Source organism: Pogona vitticeps, chromosome 2, assembly GCF_051106095.1.
Source record: "Pogona vitticeps strain Pit_001003342236 chromosome 2, PviZW2.1, whole genome shotgun sequence".
Taxonomy (NCBI): Eukaryota; Metazoa; Chordata; class Lepidosauria; order Squamata; family Agamidae; genus Pogona; species Pogona vitticeps.
The window spans coordinates 20,089,954-20,115,835 of NC_135784.1; the positions used below are offsets into that span (position 1 = coordinate 20,089,954).

Consider the following 25,882-nt stretch of genomic DNA (forward strand, 5'->3'; position numbering starts at 1 on the left):
ACTGTTCACTTTTCTGCCTGACACAACAACCAAACAGGCAGATACCAAGACTGCTCATCCATGCGCTCCGAAAAGAGATTGGGCGAGTCTGTGATTTTCCTGCCAGGAGCCTGGCTCGGCTTCAGTCACGTGATAAGAAAAGGAAAAAAATGTTTAACTTATTTTTTCCTATTAAAAAAATAGGCACGTGCGTCCTCTCACCCCGCCCCAGAAGGAGAAAAGCTCAGCAACTTTAATAATGACTCTTTAGAAACAGCAACTTGTTTACTAAAGAGAGAGAGAGAGAATTAAAAACGTGAGTATTCTTGCCTCCCAGTTTTGCTGGGAACGATAAAACAGGGAAAATAAGAAGAAGGAGGAAAAGGGAAGAAAAAGCGGAGCCATTTCTGGGCAGGAAAGCCAGGAAGAAGAAGGAGCTCCTGGTGAGAAAGGAGGAAGGGGGAAAACTGTGGCTCCCGATGTCATCCCCTCCCCTTTGATTTCTTGGAAATAATTGGAAATGTTTGCAGCTGAATCTGCTGAGCAAAGCACGTGGGGAGCGTTCCGTGAACAAGAGGGAGCGTGTCAGCGTGTCGGTTTTTGTGTCCGGGATTCCTGGCCCTTCAGGCTCGGGGTGGAGAACCAGAAACCCTGGGAATCATGAGAAGGCAGCCACAGTCGGCAGGGGCTGGAGGTGGGGAGCACTGGTGGCCCCCAAGTTTCCCTCTTTAAGCCCCCCAGGCCTTTCTCTTGGTGGGCCTGCAGGGCTGTCCTGCAGCTCTTCGTTGGAGCCAATTAAAAACACGGCCCCGCTTCTGGTGTTAAAATTAATAAATTTAATTTATTTGTCTGTCTGAAGTATTCGTGTCAGCAGGGAAAGGGCGGGAGAGGTCTGTCCTTTGCCTCAGGCGGCAGAATGTCTTGGTCTGCCCCAAACCCTCCTGTGAAGGGAGTGTGGCTTCTTCTCCAGCTGCCTCTTGGCAGGATCCACCCTGGGCGGAGCAGAGACCCTCATTTGGCCTCTTGGCCAAGGAATCTCCTGCCTGAGAAAGCGGGAAAGCCCTGGAGATCCTTCCTGGCTTTTTGCAGTTTGGGATCATCCCATTCTTGTACGTTTTTGTCTCCCCGCAAAGCCATGTGCTGCGGGATCCATGATTTCTGTTGTGTTTTGACAAGAAATGGAACAGTTTTGAATGATAATATGAGGGTGTGTTGGGGAGGATCTCATGTGAAAAATCATATGAAATCATGAGGATCTGTTTTTGATTTCTTGCATTTATTTCTTTTAACCCAGTTCCCTCAGAAAGGTCCAACTAGATTCTTTCTATTTAGGAGCAGTAAAGAGAACCAGATGTTATCAAAGCAGGGTAGGTTAAGGATATGTCAGGGGAAAAAAAGAGTGTAGAAGTTGCTAAGGGAAGTTTAGCCTTGGCAAAAAAAAAATTTCTGTGATTCTGACCTCTCTTTACCAGTCCAATAATGTCCCAACTCACACTAGCCCACTGTGGGCTCTATAATGCCGGACTGGGCAACTTGTGGGTGTTGATTTATTTGATTTCTGTACTGCCCATCTGACAGCCAAGGCCACTCTGGATGGGTATCCTTTGTTGTTACTCCCATTTCTGTAGTGATCTTTGCTGATGTGGAATCCTAAAGAGAATAGTCACCCATCAACATCTGAAGACCGAACGGTTCTCAGATTCCTAGAGAAATGGGAGTTACTGCATTTCAATACCTGCATTGAGATGAACCAAAATGCCACAAAAGAGTGCAGAGTTTTCAAGTTCTCTGATGTGCTTCCTTGGTTCCGTAGCATTTTAGAATCAATCACACTTTTTGACTGACGGTTGACATTCCTGTGGTTTCAGTTTTAATGATAATGCATGCTGTTGAGGTTGTCCATGGCTACTGGGAATGGTTAAGAAAATGGGGGAGGAAATCCTTCAACATTTTATGAATTCCCCATTTTTTTTCTTGAAAAAAATCTGAACATGATATCCCATATCTCTCGGGTCCAAGCCTCATCCACTGAGATCTTGGCTTCTGTTTCCCCTCCACATCTTTTTATTCGATGTCTTAGATCCTCAGAAGAGGAAGTGTTCTCTGGAAGCTCAGTCTGATTGTCTCTGTTTGAAACTAAACCGAGTCCTTGTGTATTCAACCAGCAAGGAGAGATCTAGCAGTACAATGGAGGAGGTCCCATCACAGTAGGTAAGTATTTATACTAGGGTTTTTTCATTGTGTGAAAGGAAAGGAGGGCTCCAGAACATGGCCAAACAGCCCAAAAAACCTAAAACGGTTGGATCTTGGCCGTGAAAGCCTTCGAGAATACATCGAAAGAAGGGTTCATTGGGTTTTTTGTTCCTTGACTCTTTGAGGCTTGTGGGGAGCAGTGGCTAGTAGTCTTTAGCTCTTTATGTACTTCAAACCTGTCTCTTGGTTTTCAGTCTTCCAAGACTTTTTACCTAGCAGGCAGTTTCTCCCTTTGTGTCCAGGAGGACAAATGTGAGGAGATGCATTTTGACCCATTTGGAGATGAAATCCTTTGATGTATAAATACAGGATAAGAGAGATTCTGATGCACATCCGTATTTAACTTGGAGGCTTCAATGTTTGGTACAGTGGTGCCTCGCTTAGCGACGTTAATTCATTCCGGAAAAAACATTGCTAAGCGATTTCATCGCTAAGCGATATTAAAAAGCCCATAAAAATGCATTAAAATGCGATTAATGCATTCCTATGGGCTTAAAAACTCACCTTTAAGCGAAAATCCTCCATAGTGACGCCATTTTCGCTGCCTCTTAAGCGAGGAAAAACAGCGGGTGGCCATTTTGTTTTCCCAGCGGCCATTTTGAAACTGCCGATCAGCTGTTAAAAAAAGGTCGCTTTGCCATGATTGCTTCCCCGCGGTCATCGCAAAGCGAAAAAACCCCATAGGGACCATCGCAAAGCGATCGCTTTTGCGATCGCAAAAACGTCGCTAAGCGATTTCGTTGCTCAACGGAGCAATCGCTATGCGAGGCACCACTGTACTTATTTGTTTGTCAATTATATTTATGTCCTACATTTCTTCTGAGATGCTCAAGATGTCTTCCTAATCACCTTATCCTCACTTCAGCTACCCTTTGAGGTGGTTCAGGCAGAGACAGAGTGAATGGCTCAACGTCACCCGGTAGGTCTCATCATTCAGTGGGGACCAGAATGGAATCACCCTAACTCATTGGTCCCAAAATGTTTTGGCATCATCACAACCCCTTTTAATTCTTCAGGAATGTTCATTCTTCCCCATGTTTCCTTTCCTACCATCCAGAAATGTTTAAAGGAAAAACAAATCAGTTTGTAATTCAAAATGAAAAATTAACACCCCAGCTTTTTTCCCCCTGTAAACAAAAAGTTAGTAAAATGAGAAAGACCTTTCTCCATTTGAAATAATTGGCTTAATAATTAAAAAGATCCGAAGAATTACTGATGGAAAAAGTGTAGAGGCAGGCAGAGGAAGCATCGACCACAAAAAAAGGCAATTAGAGCATGGGGAGACTTCTGTGTTCTTAGACATTCAGCACCAATGGAAATAAATGGAGGGGGGGGAATTTCATGTCCATTTTGAAGGGACAGATTTCATGTCCATTTTGAAGAAAATGCAGTCAAATGAATTAGGTGAAAACTTGCTTCATTTTTTTGTATTTCCCCAAAAAAGTGTGGGAAATGGTAGGTTATTGTGTTCTGTATTTCTCTATTGGTGGTCTCCAGGCTGCTCTAAAATAGTGAAAAATATTATTTGACATGCTGGAGAAATCCCGAGGTTTAGCCTTGCGAACTATTGCGGAAATGTCCATAGTCAGTTAAAATATCTCACAGTCTTGTCCCCCTCTTGGAGTTTCATTTGGAAACACTCTCTGATGGGGGCACAGTTTTCACTCTTAAGAACCACTGCCTTTTACCAGGATGTGAATCCTTTTGTGTTTAAAGGGCATAGTTTTTAGCAAGCCCTTTTTCTGATTATGATCTTATTCTCAAAAAAGATTTTCTGATTGGCTTCCCGCCCCTTTGTCTCTCCTGCAGGGGCCAGAAGGATGCCAGCAACAAATATTCCATCCTGTCTTTTTTGTGAGGGATCAGAACCAGATCAGGTACAGAGAAGGCAGTGAAAAGACACCCTGTGTATTTCTAGTCCTTGTGTATTCAACCATTTTGGTCCTGAATTAATCGGGCCATTTCTTTTTCATGAAATGCTCCACATTTTTAATGCTTATAGAGAAGACTGCTATGACATGGTCCTCTCCTTGTTCCAAGTAGATGTCTCTCCCTCTGGTTTCTGGCATGGATAGCAAAGCGTGTCAGAGGAACTGTGTGAAGACAGACCAAAGACTGATCTAGTTCCTCACAGAGGCTCCTAAAATGCCTCTGGGAAGCTCCTAAGGCAGGCAGGCCACCAGTAGCCCTTTCGTTCTCCCTGTTGATCCCCAGAAACTGAGATTTGGAGACCTCACTTCCTTGGGGGGATGGTGCACATGGCCAAGGTGACTAGTAGCCCTTGGCAAACGTGCCCTTCAGCAATAAGGCTTGTGAAGTCCATTCATGAAAGTTAACATCTACATGTGAGGGTTCATATTCAGGCTCACGCAGATTCTCGCCAGTTCCCATCTTGAGGTCATTCATCAGAGACTCCATCTCAACTTTCAAACATTTATTTCCCAAACATCCAAAAATTATTTATATTCACCTTAACGTCCAGCAATTCCTGTCTACCCAACGGGGTACAGAAGGGACTCTCCTTTTGGACCAGGAATGGATTTTCTGCTTTATAGTCTTATTGTCCATAAATGTCCATGGGTCCAGTTCAGTCAACGCTGGCATTGGTAATACTGTACTGGCAGCAGAGGCATCTTTCCTCCACGCGGATATTTGTTTCCTGTCAGTCTGTTTCCTGGGTCTGTGATTTCCCACGGCCCTGGACTCCGTACCTCTCTGTCCCGGGTATATTCATCTGTCTTGCCCTTTTTCTTTTCTCTTTCTATCTTCACTCTCTCCTCTCTCACCTTTCTTCCCCACTCTCTGGTCTCTTTTTCTCCCCAGTAAGATTGTTTCTGTGGGGTCACCCCTCTCCATCCTGCTTCGTCCTTGAGTACCATAAGCAATGCCCATGTATTGGTTCACATGTTCTTGAGCCAAATCCAGTCCTATCCAGGCACACACTCTTTTCTCTCTTTTCCCCCCTCTGCCTCTCCAGATTCGACTCCATCCCCTGATGCCTCCTCCTTATATTTTCTCCCTCTCTCCTCTGCGTCCACCCTCTCTCTGTCCTTTCCTTTCTTTCCCCCCCCCATCTCCTCGGACCGTGCAGTCCCTTCCTTTCCTTTTCCCGCCTTTTCTAACTCTTCTGCTACTTTCCATGTTGACATCTCCTGCTCTTTCTAGCTCTGTCTCTTTCTCCCCTGTTCCTCCACCAAGCATCCTCTCCTTTTCTGTTTATTTTAGCTGTGCCTGTCTTTGTTTATCTGTTTATTTCCCCTCTCTCAGGCAGAATAGATGGTGCTTGGAGGAGGATAGCTTCAAGATCCATCCCTTGCCTCAGATTACAATATAATATGGGGCCACTGACCTTTATTTGTTGTTTTAGATTTAGGATGTTATGTTTATGAATCCTATGATGAAGCTCAGCTTTCTTTGTCATTTAGGGTCCAGTGACTTTTGAGGAGGTGGCTGTATATTTTACTTGGGAGGAGTGGACGTTGCTGGATCCTGACCAGAGGGCCTTGCACAGGGAAGTCATGGAGGAGAACTGGCAAACTGTATCCTCTCTCAGTAAGCCCCCCCTCTTTTCCCACCTGATGCTACTCTATTGTTATCTGTGCAATAGTGGCTAGGAACAATAAAAGTAACAATAATGCTTCCATGTTGGATTGATGTCCCAATTCACACTAGTCACTTTGAGATCCTTAATTGCCAGATTGGGCAACCCGTGGCCCTCTAGATGTGGGCTGATCTCCAGCTCCCATCACCATAGCCAACTTTATTCATTTTATTTATTTGTTTACTCCTCCCCCCCCCCAATCTGGCCAAAGGAATCATGGTTAGAACAGTTGTTCATCAACATCTGACGGTTCCTTGATTGCACTAGATGTTTCAGGACAGATGTGGCTACAAATGGGTATAGCTGTGTATTTCTTGGCAGTTCAATAGTGGGGGACTGTATCTTAAAATCAGGCGATGAATTGAGAATGCTGCCATGCTTCCAAACCACCCTACTCCCACCCACCCCCAATTGTCTGGGAAACATCTCAGAAACACAGAGACAAGAAACATAAAAATGTAAACCTGCTGAGTTAAAAGCGCCCTGTCTATCTCTGGGCTGCAGCTAGTTTCTGAAGAAATATCAGCTACTGCATTGCTTTACCATTATTAAACCTACCAAAATGTTGCAAACAGAAAGTTGGATTTATGCAAGTGCAAAAAATGCCAGGATGGGGGGAAGGCTCGTTAAAGGAAGTATTATTATTATTATTATTATTATTATTATTATTATTATTATTATTATTATTATTATTATTATTGTTATTATTATTATTATTGTTATTATTATTATTATTATTAGTAGTAGTAGTAGTAGTAGTAGTAGTAGTAGTATTAGTATTATTAGTATTATTAGTATTATTAGTATTAGTATTAGTAACAACAACAACAACAACAACAACAACAACAACAACAACAACAATAATAATAATAATAATAAAGGCAAGTTGCCATACATCTCTGATCTGTGGTTTGCAATTTCATTTGAGAGGAGTTTCTGTCAACAATGACAACTTTACAGAGTAACTGGCCTTTCCTACCTTGCCTTGTTGCTGCACTCCACCTCAGCCAAACTGGCAGATTTCTTCCTGCAGTGGTCACACATAAAAGAATGATAAAACCATATTGAAACATGTTAAACTAAAATTGTAAAAGGGCAAGGAAAGAATTATAAGGTTTAAAGATCCAAGTACACTTCCTATAATAACAAGCAAAATGAAAAGGACCTTAAAAGAGTTTCAGGTAAGTCCCAGGTGACCATGAAGGAAAAAGTGTAGTTTCTCTAGGTTATATCTCTAGATGAGATAAAGAGGAATAAAGGAGGAATAAATGACAAACTGTTGACGCACTTGAAATATTAAGATATGTCTCTCCATGTGCGCTTTCATGCATCTTTTTCAGAAAACCTCCACCCCACCCCACCCCCGTAGATCTGTTTGTCTCTTCAGTCCATTCTTTTACACATTTGTCTTTCTTCCCAGAAAATATTTGGAGGGAGAAAAGTATATGTCCCCAATGTGGAAAGAGCTTTACACACAAAGTAGAGCTTGACGGACACCAGAGAGCCCACACAGAAGAAGAGAGCCGTATCCAAGAGAAGGCCTACAAATGCATTGTGCGTAAAGAACAGTGATGCTTCACAAAAGGGTCCACACGGGAAATAAGCAGGGACGGGGATTTGTGACTCGCTGTCGAGTCCGACTTAAGTCACACTGGCGACTCGACTTGGGATTGTGATTGTTGAAGACTTGGACTTGATTTAGGACTTGGACCCATTTTCCTGAGTCTCAAGTCCCTATTATTTTAAAAGAGACTTGAGGGAGAGGCAGATAAATAAGGAGGTAGCAACAGGGAAGGAGGGCTTTTGAGAAGGTGGAGGGGTGAGGGAAGGCAAAGTAGGCTTGGGGGGGTTTCCCTTATTGGCCACGAGCAGGATGGGCTGGGCAAGGGAAGGGGAGCAGGGAGGAGGAATATATATACATACTGTACAACGTCTAGGCATTTTCTCCCGCACTTTTATTTTGTTAACAGCTAGAGTGGTCAGACTGGGTGATTGGCTCAGGCTTCAACACCAAGTTGTTCTCTGTCTAAGAGGCTGGCTAAGGCAGGTTGTTTACTGCCAGTGCTTTGATTATTATTTATAAAAGCAACACAATCAGAGGCACATACAGTCATGGCCAATAAATATTGGCACCCTTGCAGTTCTGTCAGAAAATGCAACCCTTCTCTCAGAATATTTTGCTGTTGCATATGTTTTGGTACTCACATGTTCATTTCTTTGGTTTGCATTGGAGCAACAAACACACACACACACGCACACACACACACACACGCACACAAGCACACAAGCAAGCAGAGAAGAAAACTCAAATCTGATACAATCCCACACAGAACCCCCAAAATGCACTGCCCAAAATTATTGGCAACCTTAACTTAATATTTGGTCGCACCCCCTTTGGAAAAAGTAACTGAAATCAGTCGCTTCCTGTAACAATGAATTAGTTTCTTACACCTCTCTACTGGAATTCTGGACCACTCTTTCAACCTGCAACAATGAGTCCAGATCTGAACAATATTCTGAGAGAAGGGTTACATTTTCTGACAGAATTGCAAGGGTGCCAATATTTTTGGCCATGACTGTGCTAGCAATAATATTATTATCTCAGGCCAGGTAACTGAGAAGCAAGGTCCCTCTCTTTCGCCAGGCAGCTGCTGGCTCGTGCTTTCTTATATCTATGAATTTTTTTTCTTTTTGGGTGGAATAATATTACTATTAAGAGAATGCTTTTGTTTAGAGTAGCAGCATTATCACAGGCACGTACTAGCATTATTATCTCACGGTAACTAAGTGAAAAGCAAATATCTCTCTTTAGTGCTTATATATATCTTTTTGGGTGCAACAGTTTATATTATTATTAAGAGAATGCTTTTATTGAGAGTAACTTTATCAGGCTCATACTAACACTCAGGGCAACTGAGTGAGAAAAAACAAGACCCCTCACTTGTTCTTTTGTACTTATATACCGTATTTGCCAGCGTACAAGACGACCCTCCAACATTTCCACTCAAAATATAGAGTGGATGGTTCTGCTGTGGCGCTGGCAGCGAGGCCCGAGGAGGGCGAGGAGGAGGGGAAGCGGCCGGGCGGGCGATGGTAGCGGAGGAGGAGGAGGAGGGGAAGCTCTCTGGTGGCAGGCAGGTGTGCGGGTAGCTGGCTCAGTGGTTTTGGGGGGTGGGCAGCCAAGCAGCGGGCTCTGGCCGCTCAGGCATGGCTGGCTCTGCTTCCCTCCCTCCGTCTAGACCGACCGCCTGCCTGCCCGCCTGCCTTCCTCCCCGGTCGACACGGCCCTGTGTTACTCATTCAACGGCGGCGGCAGCAGCTCCTTCCTGGCCTAACTCAAGTGCACCTGGCGTATAAGACGCTCCCCACCTTGGAGGCATGTTTTTTGGGCCAAAAAAGTAGTCTCATACGCCGGCAAATACTCTGTGTGTGTGTGTATACAGACACACACACACACATACATACATACACACACACAGAGTATTTGCCGGCGTATAAGACTACTTTTTTGGCCCCAAAAACATGCCTCCAAGGTGGGGAGCGTCTTATACGCCAGGTGCACTTGAGTTAGGCCAGGAAGGAGCTGCCGCCGCCGTTGTTGAATGAGTGACACAGGTCACTTATATTTTTAAAAGAATGCTTTTATTTATTAATTTATCTTTAGCCAGGCTAAGGCAGGTTGCTGCTTTCCACTATGGGGTTAATTATGAGGTATTCTGTGATTTATATTTTATCAGACTGAGACGGACGACACACTCGCGGCGATTGCAAGCCAGATGTGGAGAGACACAAACTTTCCTCTCCTCCCCATGAGTATTCCAAGGAAATCTATTGTAGCATTTGGCTTTACCGATGTCAAAAAGAAAACAGAGAAACTGCGCACCGCAAAGTGCCGGTTCTGTGGCGTCCTAATAACTGATGGCATGTCTACCACATCGAACTTTCTGCGGCACATTAAGACCCATTCTGGGAAGCATGAAGAATTTAAGCGGTATCAACAGGAAGTTGGTAGAGATGGGGCTGCCTCTTCCAGACCGGCCAGGTTTTCAGACTGCCAGTGTGCAAGTCCTGTAGCTCCTTCTGCACCCCTCGTGGAAAATGCCTCAAGGGGTTACGGACAGAACCACCCCAAACAAAAGAGGATCGTGCGGTCCATTGTGAACGATTTAATCATCGGATGCTCTCTGCCACTCTCTTTGGTTGAGAGACCGCAGTTTCGCCGGTTCTGTGCAGTGTTAGACCCGGGTTCTCGAGCCGTGACAAGGGCCGCCGTAACCATGGAAATCGACAGACTGTATGCCAAAGTGAAAGAAGAAGTGATGGCGCTTCTCGCCAAGGCAGATGATCTGGCAATTACGTTAGACATCTGGTCCAGCCGAAGAATGCGAGGCTTCCTTGGAGTCACAGCACATGCCATCCTCGATTCCGAACTGAAAACGCGACTCTTAGCGTGTCACAGATTTCTAGGGCGACACACCCACGAGAACATCTTTGCCGTGTTTGAAAACATCTGCGCCTCTTTCAATGTGAAAGAGAAAATCCGCTATGTAGTGACGGACAAAGCAGGTGACATGATCACGGCCTTTGCCAGTCAGTTTCCCTCTGCGGACGAATCACCTGCAACCCAGCACCAAGAGCTGTCAGAAGAAGACAAGAGTTGTGAGTTAGAGGGAGGCGGTAGCACGACAGTGGAGAACTCGGAATACTGGGAGGATGTGGACGAAGATGTGGTTGTTACCCTTGTGCAGCAGGCTGCTTCTTCAGCAGGAACCCAGCAGCCTTTGAAGAGGCTGGCCTGCTTCGCACACGCCCTGCAGTTATGTGTGAGTGATGGCTTAAAAGAAGCCAAAAGGAGCACAGCCCTAGCCAAGGTCTTCGGAACCTGTAGTTTGCTGCACACAAGCGCTGTATTCAAAGATGCATTTGAAAGAAGATTCGGGCCCAATTTCACCATTCCAGAATTCGTCAGCACTAGATGGAGCAGTACCTTGCACCTCATCAATGCATTCCTTGAACTTGATGAGGAACAGATGAGGAAGGCGCTGGATGATGGGAACCAGACAAACTTGAAACTTTCCGTCACGGAGTATTGCCAGCTCAAGGAATTGAGCCAAATTCTCCAGCCCTTTCTAGAAGCCACAATGGTAGTGCAAAGTGACAAGGGGGTGACCATTTCAGTGGTTGTGCCGTCAGTTGTTGGGCTGTATCACCACTTGCAACATCTGCAACCTATATATCTGGAGAGTATGGTTGTAGCATTGAGGAATAGCCTGGAGACCAGATTCGCCGGCATTTTGGTGATCGCTGGTTTGCTGCCGCCTGTGCCACAGAGCGAGGGTCAAAGGCCTCTGGGCTTCCACGACTACATCTACTTCATTGCTGCTGTGCTGGACCCAAATTTCCACTTTTGGTGGCTCCAGAAAGTCAGTGACAACGAAGAGGAAACCGCTGAGCTGAAAGAAAAGGTATTAAGTGAACTTCAGCAGTTCTGCTGCACATTGGAAAAAAATCAACCCAGGCTGTTGTCGTCACCCTCTCAGTCTTCCCGCACAGAAGCGGTCTCAGGCGCTCCACAGAAGAAGAAAGCCTGTATGTCGACTTCTCTGTTTGCATATATTAAGCCGAGTACCGGAACAAGCTCAGCCTCGGACTTGGAGCAAATGGACTTTGGCGCTGAGATGCGTTCTTATAGTTCCCTAGTCACTCAAAGCAGTGAGTGTAGCCCAGTGAATGTGTTGAGGTTCTGGGGGAGGCATTGCAAAGAGCTGAGATTACTCAGTGCGGCTGCTCTGAGTGTGTTTCTCATTCCGGCAAGCTCAGCACCAGTGGAACGGGTCTTCGGTGAGGGTGGAATTGTGATGAGACCTCTCTGTGGCAGACTGGGGGCCGATCACGTAGAGAAAATTGTGTTCCTTAAATGCAATCTTGATAAGTTTGAATAATTGCAGCAGGTTAATTTATGTGTAATGTCTAGAGTTTTAGTGTCCCAGCCCTGGGCAGGGGGACCAATCTTACCATGTCGTACTGAGAAAAGTACTTTTTAAATCTGATACGCAGTTTTGATATACTGTAGTTGAGTAAGAGCACAGCTTTTGTGTAAATCAATGGCTTGGATTTTGATACTAGTATGCTTTTCAAAGCAAGCTTGTGGTGACAATCAGATGCTCAGGGGAAAGGCAGATGGGACCAGACGTGGGTGGTTCACAAGTCTCAGACCTCCCCACATACACACCCTCACATTTTACAGGGGGAAAATAAGGATTTCAGACTTGGACTTGGTACTAAAGACTCAGACTTGGATTTGTGACTCGGACCCAAAGGCTTACATTCCTGGAAACAAGTGCTTTGTAAGCAAATTACCTGGGAAATATTTAGATGGTGAGTTATGCCTTGTGAGTCTTTTAAAGTGCCTGCACAGGATCAAAAAGATACAAATGCCAGCAATGTGGGAAATCTTTTACTAGCAATTAAAACATTCTCATTCCTCAGAGAGTTCACACAGGAGAGAAACTGAACAAATGCCAGGAGTGTGGGAAATGTTTTAGCTTCAGTTCACTGCTTGTGAAGAAAGTCGACACAGCAGAAAAAAATGAGCAGTTTCTCTCTGTCTTCCTACTAGGTGGTTTTGAAAACAGATTTGGCCATTTGCAGCCCACCCCTCCCACCCATCATATGATTCCTGACACTGTTTTAAATCGTGGTCTTAAAGGAAAATATATGCTCATCAGCTTTATACAGGCAATTTATCAATTGCATTTCCTTGAATTTTTCTCATTATGCAGAAGGTTCATTGCCAATAATACTTCAAATTGCCTCAGACAGGTTCCGGAGAGTCCAAGAATGCCATACTCTGTGTCTAGTACTTGTGTCATTAAACTAAATTTTGAAAATCTGGTAGAATTTCTTCATCTCTGAAGCCATGAACACAGTGGGAATAGTTTTTCTGAGGAAAGTCACCATAAGTCAGAACTGACTTGAAGGCACAGCATCAGCATCCTATCCACTACACCACAGTGTAACCCACAGTAACGACATATAAAATGATGATCCTGCAATTATGATCTTTTTTTTCCTAGTTAGGAAAAAAATTATTTATTGTTTGATGCGTATATGTAAAAAAAAAAAAAACCCACTCCAGTCTAGCTTTCCGAGATTATGCTTGATGAAGGCTTAGTAATGGAAACTTTTCGGTGCCATGTTTGCTTGGCCTCATAAAACTGAGTGTAGGTTTTGAACTACAATTGCAAATCTGCAAATTAAATTGGTAATGTAGAATCAAGTGCTTCTTGCTGGGAATGGTGGCAGGAATCAGAATCGCTTTAAAACTCAAAAGAAAACCATGTTTTTTTTAAACTGATGCTTTTGGTCCTGGGGTAAAAGCTAGCTCATGATGGCTCACATGCCACACTTCCAGGAAGCTGGATGCAGGACATCCTGCCGGGTGTGCAAAGGGATCTTTCTGTCCCCCCCTGTCAAGAGAAAGTCCCTTTCACACACATCTCCTCACCTGTGGTAGTATACTTTATTATGGTCAAAGACCAGTAAAATCAAATCAATATAAAATAGATACTGTACATATAATGTTTCGTAAAATCGGGCAGGGTAATAAAATTCCATTAAAACATGATAAAACAACTTCTTTTCAATTAATAACATCATATATCCTTAATATAGGTAAAATCTCAGGCAGTGTTATATTAAAATCATATTATCCATCTAAAATCACCTACCCAAACATCTGTTTACATATAACCATTGCTGCAGCATAGCATTTGGCCACTTGTCTTGTAATGTAACGGGTATTGTCAGAGAGTAGCCACTGCACATAATCCTCCTCTGATCTCCCAGGAGATTTACAGATAATAGGTGATAAAAGCTCCATATGAAGATCCCGATAGCAAGTACAGAAAAGGAGAACATGACCAACTGATTCAACTTTATCCCTATTACAAGGGCAGAGACAATCTGAGGTAGGGAAACCTCACAATCTCTTCACCTGGGAAATTGCAGGAATCTTTCCTCCTATGCCCACCGCTGTGCTTTCTGAAGCCTTTGTTCTTCTGTCCTAGGCTCATAACCATGGGGGGGGGCTGATATGATAGTAGTGCTCCAGAGGCACTCTGTGCATGCTTCCTTGTCATATTGTTTGGGTGTCAATTTCTTTCAAGAGCTTGCTTCCTGCATCAAGTACTCTTTCCCCTACATGAGAAATCTCTGGAAGTGGGGGTGATTTTGGCACAGAAAGCAGGAGCAGAGACAAAGTTAATATTTAGAGGCTTTGTGGTTCACTTCTCTCCCTGGCTGATCTTTTTCCCCCAATAAATTGCCTTTTCCTGCCTGATCCACTGACCCAAAGAGAGAGAGAGAGACTAAGGCTCCCAATCCATGCGCTCCGAGAGGAGATTGGAGGGGTTTGTGTTTGTCCCGCCAGGAGCCTGGCTCGCCTTCAGTGAAATGATAAGTTTTCTAAAAATGCATATATGCATCCTCTCACCCTGCCCCTGAAGAAGCGACTTTAAAAGGGTCGCTTTGGAAGTAACTTGTTTACTTAAGAGAGACAAAAAAACGTGAGTATTCTTGGCTCCCGATTATGTTGGGAAAGAATAACCCGAGAAGAATAACAAGAAGGGGAGAAAGGGAGGAAACGGGGGAGCCATTTCTGAGCAGGAAAGCCAGGAAGAAGGAGGATCTCCTGGGTGAGAAGAAAACGAAGGGAGGGGGAAACTGTGGTTGCCGATCTCATTTCCCCCGGTTGAGTCATTGGAAATGTTTGCAGCTGAATCTGCTGAGCAAAGCACGTGGGGAGCGTTCCGTGAACGGGAGGGAGCGTGTCAGCGTGTCGGTTTCTGTGTCCGGGATTCCTGGCCCTTCAGGCTCGGGGTGGAGAACCAGAAACCGTGGGAATCGTGAGAAGGCAGCCTTAGTCCGCAAGGGCTGGAGGTGGGGAGCACTGGTGGCCCCCAAGTTTCCCTCCTTGAGCCCCCAGGCCTTTCTCTTGGTGGGCCTGCTGGACTGTCCTGCAGCCCTTCGTTGGAGCCAATTAAAAACATGGCCCTGCCTCTAGTGTTAAAATTAATAAATTTAATTTATTTGTCTGTCTGAAGTATTCGTGTCAGCAGGGAAAGGGCGGGAGAGGCCTGTCCTTTGCCTCAGGCGGCAGAATGTCTTGGTCTGCCCCAAACCCTCCTGTGAAGGGAATTGTGGCCTCTCCAGCTGCCTCTTGGCAGGATCCAACCTGGGCGGAGCAGAGACCCTCATTTGGCCTTTTTGGCCAAGGAATCTCCTGCCTGAGAAAGCGAGAAAGCCCTGGAGATCCTTCCTGGCTTTTTGCAGTTTGGGATCATGCCCTTCCTTTACGGTTTTGTCTCCCTGCATGATTTCTGTCGTGTTTTGACAAGAAATGGAAGAGTTTTGAATGATAATATGAGGGCGTTTTGGGGAGGATCTCATGTGAAAATAATATGAAATCATGAGGATCTGTTTTTGATTTATTGCATTTTTTTTACCCAGTCCCATATTTCCGTCCTGTTTACATAAGAAATGGAAGAGTTTTGAACGATAACATGGGGAGGATCTCATGTGAAAATCATATTAAACCAGGAGGATCTCTTTTTTTATTATTTCTTACATTCCTTTACTTTGAGTCCATTACGGATCCTGCACTCTGAAATGATTAAGAACAGATCCTGCCCCCCCCCCTTTGATGAACTACCTTTCAAATATTTGAAATGTGCTCTCATCTCTTTCTTCAATCTTCTGAATGATAATTAACAAGAGCTCAAGAGTCATTGATGGGAAAAGGGTAGGGGCATTCAGAGGAAGCATCAACCCCCATGAAGACAGGGATTTCACAGCAGATGGAGACTTCTTTGTTCTCAGACTTGGAAACTGGGGAAAACAGGCTTGGGAGAGGGAGAGAAACAAGGAACATCCTGCCAGATTTTCCATCTACGTCGGAGAGAGTCAGATGAATCAGCTGAAACCTTTGCTATTTCCGAAAAAAGAATATGGGAAAATGGTAGGTGGGTAGTGGTCTCCAGGCTGCTCTGAAATCATGGAAAATGATTCATTTGGAATAAATTGTTATAAGTGACTGTTATAATTGTATTTTCTGTGATTTATATAGGTTATATTGATGTGTTTTCTATGTAAGCCGCCCCGAGTAGACATTGTCTAGAGCACAGGTGTCAAAAGCAAGGCCCGCGGGCCAAATCCGGCCCCCCAGACCTCGACTGATGGCCCGCGGAGCTGCCGCCAGCCTTGCAGCATCCCCCCCTTTTTTTTCAATGAATTTACTCCGTGCCTGCACGGAGTAAATTCATTGAAAAATGGCTCAAGTTAACAAGGCTACGTCCTCCTTCCGATTGGCTGTGGCGCTGTCACTCCTTTCCTCTCCCTCCGCCCCCCGCTCCCCCTCCCTCCCTCCCGTGCCTGTTCCTCGCTCGCTCTCGGCCTGAGGCGAGAGCCGTTCCCAAGGCCGCGCGAGGAGGGGGCTCCGCGCCGCCTCTGTCGCCCCGAGGGGAAGGGAAGGGAACGGGAGCGGTGGGAGTTCCTGGCCGGGCTCCGAGGCGGAGGGAGGAGATGCTGGGGGGACGCGGGAGGCAGCGGCCAGCGCGGCCCTGAGGAGAGGGAGAGAAGAGGGAACGCGGAGTGATGCGCCGGCCCGGTTGGGTAACGTCGGAGGCGGCCATTCGACCCAGCCGCGGAGAGAAGGGAGGGAGGGCTGGCTGGTTGCTCCCTTCCCTTCCCTGACGTTCGGTTCTCTCTCTTGCTCGATTGGAATGCCTGAGGATTTGAAAGAACCGAAGAATGCGTTTTTTTTGCGAGATCCAAGCAGAGTTGCATATACTAAATAACTCTCTCTCTCTCTCTCTCTCACACACACACACACACACACACATACACACACACACAGACCCCAGCACTTTCCCTTCCTTCACACACACATACGCATTCTCTTCCTTCCTGTAACTCTCTCTGTCTCTCTCTCACACACAGAACCCCGCACTTTCTCTTCCTTCACACACACACACACAAACACACACACACACACACACACACGTTCTCTTCCTTCCTGTATCTCTCTCACACACAGAAACACACACACACACACACACAGAGACCCCGGCACTTTCTCTTCCTTCACACACACACGCACGCGCGCACACACACACACACACACACACACACACACACACACACACGTTCTCTTCCTGTATCTCTCTTTCTCACACACACACACACAGGCACTTTCTCTTCCTTCTCACTCACACACACACACACACACACACACACACACTTTCTCTTCCTTCCTTTTCCCACCAAGTCGGATGGGGTCCTTGCAAGGCCATCAGTACAGATACAACCGGCCCTTTGATGGGGACCAAACTGCTGATGCGGCCCCCGATGAATTTGAGTTTGACACCCCTGGTCTAGAGGGACAGGGTAAAAATCTAATAAATAATAAATAAATAAAATATTATCTGACATGCTGGAGAAATCCTGAAGTTCAGCATTGCTAACTATTGCAGAAAAATATCTAAGTTAAAAGACCTCACAGTCTTGTCCCTATCTTGGAATTTCATTTGGAAACCCTCTCTGGAGGAAGCACATGATTCACTTTAGGAACCCATTCCTTTTATTGGGAGGTGAATCCTTTTGTCTGAAAGGGTTTGATTTTTAGAAAGCATTTTTCCAATTATTTGTTTATTCATTCGGTTTTTATACTGTCCAACTGACGAGTAGTTGCTCTGGGCAGTTCACAACAGAGTAAAAGATAAGCCTAGTATAACAAAGTGCTCAAAATGAAATCAACGCAAATTAAATAACAAGGATTCGAACAATTAAAATTTTAAAAATTAAAAACAATTAAAAAACAAAACAAACAGGCAGAAATACATAATAAAAGGCAGATCCTCTCACGGATCTTAAGTGTGTTCATTCTGGAAAGCCTGCCAAAATAAAAATGTTTTAAGACGGCATTAACAAAGGAGCCAGATGGATTTCTGGTGGTAGGTCATTCCAGAGGGGCAACCACTGAAAAGATTATGATCTTATTCTAAGAGAAGATTATTTGATTGGCTTCCTGTCCTTTTTTTCTCTCCTGCAGGGTCTGGAAAGATGCCAGCAATAAATATTCCATCCTGTCATTTTTGTGGTGGATCAGAACCAGCTCAGGTACAGAGAAGGCAGTGAAAACACACCCTGTGTACTTCAATCTATGTGTATTCAACCATTTTAGTTCTGAATTAGTCTTTCCATTCCTTTTTGACGAGATGATTCACATTTTACATGCTTACATAGCCAGCTGGTAAAGCATGGTCCTCTCCCTATGGGGAATAGCAATTCATGTTATATCACCTTGTTGCAAATGGGGAAGAATTTTGTTTCTCTTCCATTTGGAAGAACCGTCCAAGATCTGTGAGTTGTTTGAAAACTGCTGGATAGCTCAGTCGTTTAGGTCTCTGGCTGCAGAGCCAAAGGTTGGGAGCTCGATTCCCCACTGTGCCTCCTTGATAGGGGATGGACTTGATCAGGGGTGTCAAACTCAAATTCATCGGGGGCCGCATCAGCAGTTTGGTCCCCATCAAAGGGCCGGTTGTATCTGTACTGATGGCCTTGCAAGGACCCCATCCGACTTGGTGGGAAAAGGAAGGAAGAGAAAGTGTGTGTGTGTGTGTGTGTGTGTGTGTGTGTGTGAGTGAGAAGGAAGAGAAAGTGCCTGTGTGTGTGTGTGTGAGAAAGAGAGATACAGGAAGAGAACGTGTGTGTGTGTGTGTGTGCGTGTGCGCGTGCGTGTGTGTGTGAAGGAAGAGAAAGTGCCGGGGTCTCTGTGTGTGTGTGTGTGTGTTTCTGTGTGTGAGAGAGATACAGGAAGGAAGAGAACGTGTGTGTGTGTGTGTGTGTTTGTGTGTGTGTGTGTGTGAAGGAAGAGAAAGTGCGGGGTTCTGTGTGTGAGAGAGAGACAGAGAGAGTTACAGGAAGGAAGAGAATGCGTATGTGTGTGTGAAGGAAGGGAAAGTGCTGGGGTCTGTGTGTGTGTGTATGTGTGTGTGTGTGTGTGTGTGTGAGAGAGAGAGAGAGAGAGTTATTTAGTATATGCAACTCTGCTTGGATCTCGCAAAAAAAACGCATTCTTCGGTTCTTTCAAATCCTCAGGCATTCCAATCGAGCAAGAGAGAGAACCGAACGTCAGGGAAGGGAAGGGAGCAACCAGCCAGCCCTCCCTCCCTTCTCTCCGCGACTGGGTCGAATGGCCGCCTCCGACGTTACCTAACCGGGCCGGCGCATCACTCCGCGTTCCCTCTTCTCTCCCTCTCCTCAGGGCCGCGCTGGCCGCTGCCTCCCGCGTCCCCCCAGCATCTCCTCCCTCCGCCTCGGAGCCCGGCCAGGAACTCCCACCGCTCCCGTTCCCTTCCCTTCCCCTCGGGGCGACAGAGGCGGCGCGGAGCCCCCTCCTCGCGCGGCCTTGGGAACGGCTCTCGCCTCAGGCCGAGAGCGAGCGAGGAACAGGCACGGGAGGGAGGGAGGGGGAGCGGGGGGCGGAGGGAGAGGAAAGGAGTGACAGCGCCACAGCCAATCGGAAGGAGGACGTAGCCTTGTTAACTTGAGCCATTTTTCAATGAATTTACTCCGTGCAGGCACGGAGTAAATTCATTGAAAAAAAAGGGGGGGGATGCTGCAAGGCTGGCGGCAGCTCCGCGGGCCATCAGTCGAGGTCTGGGGGGCCGGATTTGGCCCGCGGGCCTTGCTTTTGACACCTGTGGACTTGATAATCCACAGGGTCCCTTCCAACGCTGTAGTTCTAAGATTTTTCAGAACTGAATACGGGGGCAGCAGGAGTTATTTTCTTCTCGCTATTCCTTCCTTCTGAAGCGATCTCTCTACCTCTGATTTCCTGTGTGGGAGCTAAGAGTAGATCAGACCAAAGACTGATCTAGTTTATCATTGCGTTTCTTCCCTAGATGCCCCTGGGAAGCTCTGTGAGCAGAAGATCCGAAGTGTGCCGTCCTCTTCATGTGTTGCTTTGGATTGATGAGATTATCTTTATGAACCCCATGAAGAAGGGCTGTTTTGTTTTGTTTTTAAATTTAGGATCCAGTGGCCTTTGAGGAGGTGGCCGTGTTCTTCACCCAGGAGGAGTGGGCGCTGCTGGATCCTGGCCAGAAGGCTCTGCACCAGAAAGTCATGGAGGAGAACTGGCAAATGATATCCTTTCTTGGTAAGGCCTCCCTCTTTCCTCCCAGCTGATGCTAATCTCTGTTGTCTGTGCAATAATGACTAGGAACAATAATGACAACACTAATGCATCTATATCTGACTGATGTCCCAACTCACACTAGCCACTGTGCGATCCTCAATGCCAAAGTGGGCAACCTGTCACCCTCCAGATGTGCTGAGCTCCAGTTTCCCTCACTGTAGCCAGCTTGCCAATATAGAATTTAATTTTTTTATTTATTTGTTTCCTTTTTATTCCACATATCTGGCCAAAGGAATCATTGTTAGAATAGATGTTCATCGTCATCTGAAGAGCTGAATATTCCCAGATTGCACTAGAAGTATTTGGAGAGATGCAGCTTCAACTGGAAAGAGGGGTTTTGTCCTGGCATTTAAAAATGTATACTGTATTAAAATTATGCAATGAACTGAGAATGCTGCAATGTTATGATTGAGGTTATACTAATGTAACATGCAAAAAAAAAAAAATCCTCAGCCAGAGAAATAGATTAGATTTCTGAAATAATTAATCAAACACATTATGGCCTGTTTCTGCATGTGTTGGATCTCTAAATCTCAATTGCTCAAAAGCTAAATGTGATTCCGCTCTAAAATATTTGGGTGCAACCCAACCTGTGAAGTAACTTCCTTCCCTCCCTCCCTCCACCCACAGATAGAATTCCAACTAGTGGTTTCAAATTACAAGTTTCTAAACTCCACGTGGGTATGGTGTCCCTCTTTGACTTCCTCCTGACCCTCCCTGATCAATCCATTCCCCAACATAATTCAAGTTCCAGCCGTCTAGAGTGGTTGTTCGACTAGATAGGCGGGGTATAATCAATCAATCAATTTCAGTACATTTCTCCATTGGAGAATTGGAAACATGAGAAGGACTGGGAAGGAAGCCAAAATCTCCTACCAGATTGAGTGACTAGCTAAGACAACATACCCCCAAAAATCTGTTACGGTGGCATGACATATTTTCTTAATCATTGGAATAAGTGTAGAATAGAGAACAGATGGATGAGATAAATCAGAAAATGTAATTGTCCAATCAGTGTACATGTAGTGGAAAAAATATAATAGTACAGTGGTGCCTCGCAAGATGAGCGCTTCGTGAAACGAAGAAATCGCATCACGATGAAGTTTTTGCAGTCGCAAAAGTGATCGCAAAATGATGTTTCCTATGGGCTTGTTTCGCTTTGCGATGATCGGTTCCCTGTTTCGCTAACCGATTATCGCAAAACGAAGATTTTCACACAGCTGATCGGCGGTTTCAAAATGGCCTCCGGGTAAAAAAAATGGCCACCTGTTGTTTTCTGGGAAAGATTCCTCGCTGCACAGGCAGCGAAAATGGCTGTGCTATCGAGGATCTTCACTGGACGGTGAGTTTTAAGCCCATAGAAACACATTGAAGGGGTTTCGATGCGTTTCTATGGGCTTTTTAAAATCGCTTTACAATGTTTTCGTTCTACAGCGATTTCGCTGGAACGAATTAACATCGTAATGCGAGGCACCACTATACAGTACTTAAATCTCATGCTTTAGGGTAGCCTTCCCCCTACCTTGCCATTTCTGTATATGCTGGACTACAAATCACAGTGGGTTTTTGCAAGTGTGGAAACTGTCAGGATGGGGAAATAGTGAAAGAGGTTAGTTGCCCTAAATATCAGTCCTGTGAATGCTCTAATCTGTGGTTTGGTAGTTAATTTGAGAGGACTCTCACTCAACAATGACAAGGTGACAGACATCCTATCCTGCCAGGCTTTGTAGCATCACCCCACCTTCTCCCCAACTGGCAGATTTCTTACTGCTTTGATCACACATAAAAAACAATAAAACCATCTTTACAATGACCAGAGCACAGAGTGCTGTCCTCTGAAGATGCCGGCCACAGAGACTGGTGAAACGTTAGGAAGAACAACCTTCAGAACATGGCCAAAGAGCCCGAAAAACCCACAACAACCATCTTTAAAATGTTAAATTAAAATTGTAAAGGGGCAAGTTATAAGATGGTTGTTGTGGGTTTTTCGGGCTTCTTGGCCGTGTTCTGAAAGTGGTTCTTCCTAACGTTTCGCCAGTCTCTGTGGCCGGCATCTTCAGAGGACAGCAAACTGTGCTCTCCTCTGAAGATGCCGGCCACAGAGACTGGCGAAACGTTAGGAAGAACCACTTTCAGAACACGGCCAAGAAGCCCGAAAAACCCACAAAAACCATTAGATCCCGGCCGTGAAAGCCTTCGCGAATACAAGTTATAAGAGTTAAAGGTCCTAAAGCACTTTCTATTATAATGTGTGAAATGAAAAGGCCTTCACCTGGACCATAAAAGAATATAAGGTAGGTACCAGGTGACCATGAAGGAAAAGGTGTAATTTCTCTTGGTTATGTCTCTAGATGTGATGGGAGAATGACAGAAGATTAAAGGACAAACTGTTGTGGCACTTGAAAGACTTTAGACATTTCCTTCCATGTGAGCTATCATACATCTCCTTCAGAAAAACTTATTTTATTTCTGTAGATCTGTTTATCTCTCCAGTTAATTCTTTTTTTTTGCATTTGTCTTTCTTCCCAGAAAATATCTGGAGGGAGAAGAACGTATGTCCCCAATATGGAAAGAGTTTTACACACAAAGTAGAACTTATTGGGAAACGGAGAACCTACACAGAAGAGGAAAGTGATATCCAAGAGAAGCCCTACAAATGCATTGTGTGTGGAAAACATTTTGCCCTGATGGTAGCACTGATGCTTGACAAAATGGTCCACACTGGAAAGGAGCACTTTGTAAATGAATCGTCTGTGAAGTCTTTGAATTGTGACTTAGGCCTTGTGAGTCATCAAAGTGTCCACAAAGGATTGAAAGAATACAAATGCCAGCAACGTGGAAAGTCTTATACCTGCAATTCAAACCCTCTCATTCATCAGAGAATAGTTAATGGAGAGAAACTGTACAAATGCGAGGAGTCTGGGAAATGTTTTGCTGAGGGCTCATATTTTGTAAAGCATAAGAGAGTCCACACGGGAGAGAAACCATACAAATGCCAAGAGTGTGAGAAATGTTTTGTCTACAATTCACTACTTAGGAGTCATAAGAGAGTCCACACAGGAGAGAAACCATACAAATGCCAGGAGTGTGAGAGATGCTTTGGTGAGAATTCAAACCTTGTGAGACATAAGAGGCTCCACACAGGAGAAAAACCGTACAAATGTCACGAGTGTGGGAAATGTTTTCCTCACACCTCAGCTCTTGTGAGTCATAAGAGAGTTCACACAGGAGAGAAACCATACAAATGCCAGGAGTGTGGGAAATGTTTTGCTGAGAAATCAAATCTTGTGAGTCATAATAGACTCCACACAGGAGAAAAACCGTACAAATGTCACGAGTGTAGGAAATGTTTTCCTCACACCTCAGCCCTTGTGAGGCATAGGAGACTCCACACAGGAGAGAAACCATACAAATGCCAGGAGTGTGGTAAATGTTTTCCTCAAAGCTCACACCTTGTGAAGCATACGCGAGTCCACACAGGAGAGAAACCATACAAATGCCAGGAGTGTGGGAAATGTTTTGTCTATAGTTCACTGCTTGTAAGTCATAAGAGAGTCCACACAGGGGAGAAACCTTACAAATGCCAGGACTGTGGGAAATGTTTTCCTCAAAGATCATATCTTGTAAAGCATATGAGAATCCATACAGGAGAAAAACCATACAAATGCCAGGACTGTGGGAAATGTTTTGCTGAGAATTCAAGACTTATGTGTCACAAAAGAGCCCACAGAGGAGAGAAACAATACAAATGCCAAAAATGTGAAAAAAGTTTTGCCCGCAGTTCAAACCTTGTGAGGCATATGAGAGTCCACACAGGGGAGAAACCATACAAATGCCAGGAATGTGGGAAATGTTTTGCCTACAATTCGAATCTTGTGAGTCATTTGAGAGTCCACACAGGAGAGAAACCATACAAATGTCAGGAATGTGGGAAATGTTTTGCTGAGAGCTCACACCGTGTGAAGCATAAGAGAATCCACAAGAGAGAGAAATCATGGAAGTGCCAGTAGTGTGGGAAATATTTGGCTGAGAATTCCTATATTGTAAGTCATAAGAAAGTCCACACGGGAGATGAACCATAGAAATGCCAACAGTGTGGGAATTGTTTAGCTGAGAGCTCACACCATGTGAGGCATAAGAGAGTGCACACAGGAGAGAAACCATAGATATTCCAAGCGTGGGGAATGTTTTACCCTAATTTCACACCTTCTGTACTGTAAGCGAATAAAAACAGGAGGGGAACCATACAAATACCAAGAGAGTAGGAAATGTTTTCCTGAGAGTTCAAGTCTTGTGAATCATAAGAGCGTCCCCACAGGAAAGGAAGCATGGAAATGCTAGGAGTGTGGGAAATGTTTTCCTGAGAGTTCACTCCTCACGAAACATAAGAGAGTCAGTGCAAGAGAGAAGCCATGCAAATGTCACGAGTGGGAAATGTTTTGATCGGAGTTCACATCTTGTGAAGCACAAGAGAATCCACTCTGGACAGTAACCCTTCAGACATGAGTAAGATGGAAATAACTACAACCTTAGAAGTGCAGAACTGGAGAGGACCCTATAGCTCAAGGCTAGCTCCTGATAAGGAGGCAGAGTGGGAAGCCGCCTAGAGTGGTCTTTTAGGCCAGATAGGCGGGGTATAAATCAAATAAATAAATAAATAAATAAATAAATAAATAAATAAATAAATAAATAAATAAATAAATAAATAAATAAATAAATAAAAAAAATTGAACTCCCAACCTCTGGCTTTGCAGCCAGAGACCTCAACCACTGAACTATCTAGTTGGTTTTGATTCTGGCTCCATGTATTATGAACCACCAGAGTGTCATCATAGGAGAGAAACTGTACAAATGACAGGGATGGGGTGGGGGGGGGGGGAAATGACATGCCTTTGATAGAAACTGCTGGGTATGCAGTCCTATCCACTTAATGTAGACGAGAGTGCTGTGGCTGCTCGTCACATATAAAGAAATGGAGGAAATTGTATCTTGGCATTTCTTTTGGCAAGGCACCTAATTTTGGTGTCCAGAGCTTCACATGGCATTGGCATATGGAAGGAAAGGGTGGAGGAACAGGGAGGAATACCTGGCTCAGTGCGTATAATGACCAAACGGGTTCTGCTGTGTCTCTGCCATTTTGTTTTTGCTTCTGCCTGAGAAGAAGAGGCTGGACAGGATATCTGGGGGCAGGTTCATACTCTTCCAACAGCAAATACCAATGGGCGGGTTGACACCTCTACAAAATCAATGTGGGTCAAATCCCCAGTCCCTCCGTCCTAGCTATATTCTGTAAGGTGCCTTCTGAATTCTGACCATAAGCCTAGATGGAGAATAGGATGAGTGCGATTGAACCAAATCCTTCCTTTCTCAGCTACTTGCCTTGTACAATGTTAATTTTCTGGAAAAAAAAATCTCACTGGGGTGGGGGAGTAAACTTCCAATAAATGTATGGCTTTTTGTGTTTGCGTTCTTGTTCTCCCCTCTATGGATTAAAAACATCCCATGCCACGGTTTTGTGAACTGTGTTGCTGAGAAGCCCAAGAGGTGTGTTCTGATTGCGAAAAAGTCGTTCCTATCATGGGAGGAGAGTGGACTTTTCAGCAGATTTAGAAAGGACAACAAGCGCACCTTAAACCCTATCTTCATTCTCAACGTCTCTGTTCCTTTTAATTACAGTGGGAGCAGAAAGTAGCTCACAGCACACTCAAGCTGAAGGTTTTCCTTCTCCTGATGCACGAAGACTAAATAATGGTTATTGCTGAACAGCAACATTTACTTTCTGCTTTGAA

General features: G+C 44.9%; 2 protein-coding genes across 8 annotated transcripts; both read left to right on the forward strand.

The window, feature by feature from the left end:
• On the forward strand, nt 1-12,723 carry LOC110091171 (zinc finger BED domain-containing protein 4). 7 transcript variants are annotated; one of them, XM_078388239.1, is made up of 7 exons: nt 20-422; nt 2,060-2,190; nt 3,098-3,151; nt 4,042-4,109; nt 5,658-5,784; nt 7,254-7,387; nt 9,571-12,723. In XM_078388239.1, the coding sequence occupies exons 4-7, from the start codon at nt 4,053-4,055 to the stop codon at nt 11,773-11,775; spliced, it is 2,523 nt and encodes an 840-aa protein (XP_078244365.1). In that variant the 5' UTR covers nt 20-422; nt 2,060-2,190; nt 3,098-3,151; nt 4,042-4,052; the 3' UTR covers nt 11,776-12,723. The 7 variants fall into 7 exon arrangements, with proteins under 7 accessions (XP_020670837.3, XP_078244365.1, XP_078244366.1 ...); XM_078388240.1 differs by having other exon boundaries at nt 20-295; XM_020815178.3 differs by lacking the exon at nt 3,098-3,151 and having other exon boundaries at nt 1-295.
• A 572-nt stretch (nt 12,724-13,295) lies between these two features.
• Nucleotides 13,296-25,601, forward strand: LOC140704002 (uncharacterized). The gene is made up of 4 exons (XM_078388283.1): nt 13,296-14,529; nt 17,943-18,010; nt 19,928-20,054; nt 22,623-25,601. The coding sequence occupies exons 1-4, from the start codon at nt 14,424-14,426 to the stop codon at nt 24,101-24,103; spliced, it is 1,782 nt and encodes a 593-aa protein (XP_078244409.1). The 5' UTR covers nt 13,296-14,423; the 3' UTR covers nt 24,104-25,601.
• The last annotated feature ends 281 nt before the right edge of the window (nt 25,602-25,882 follow it).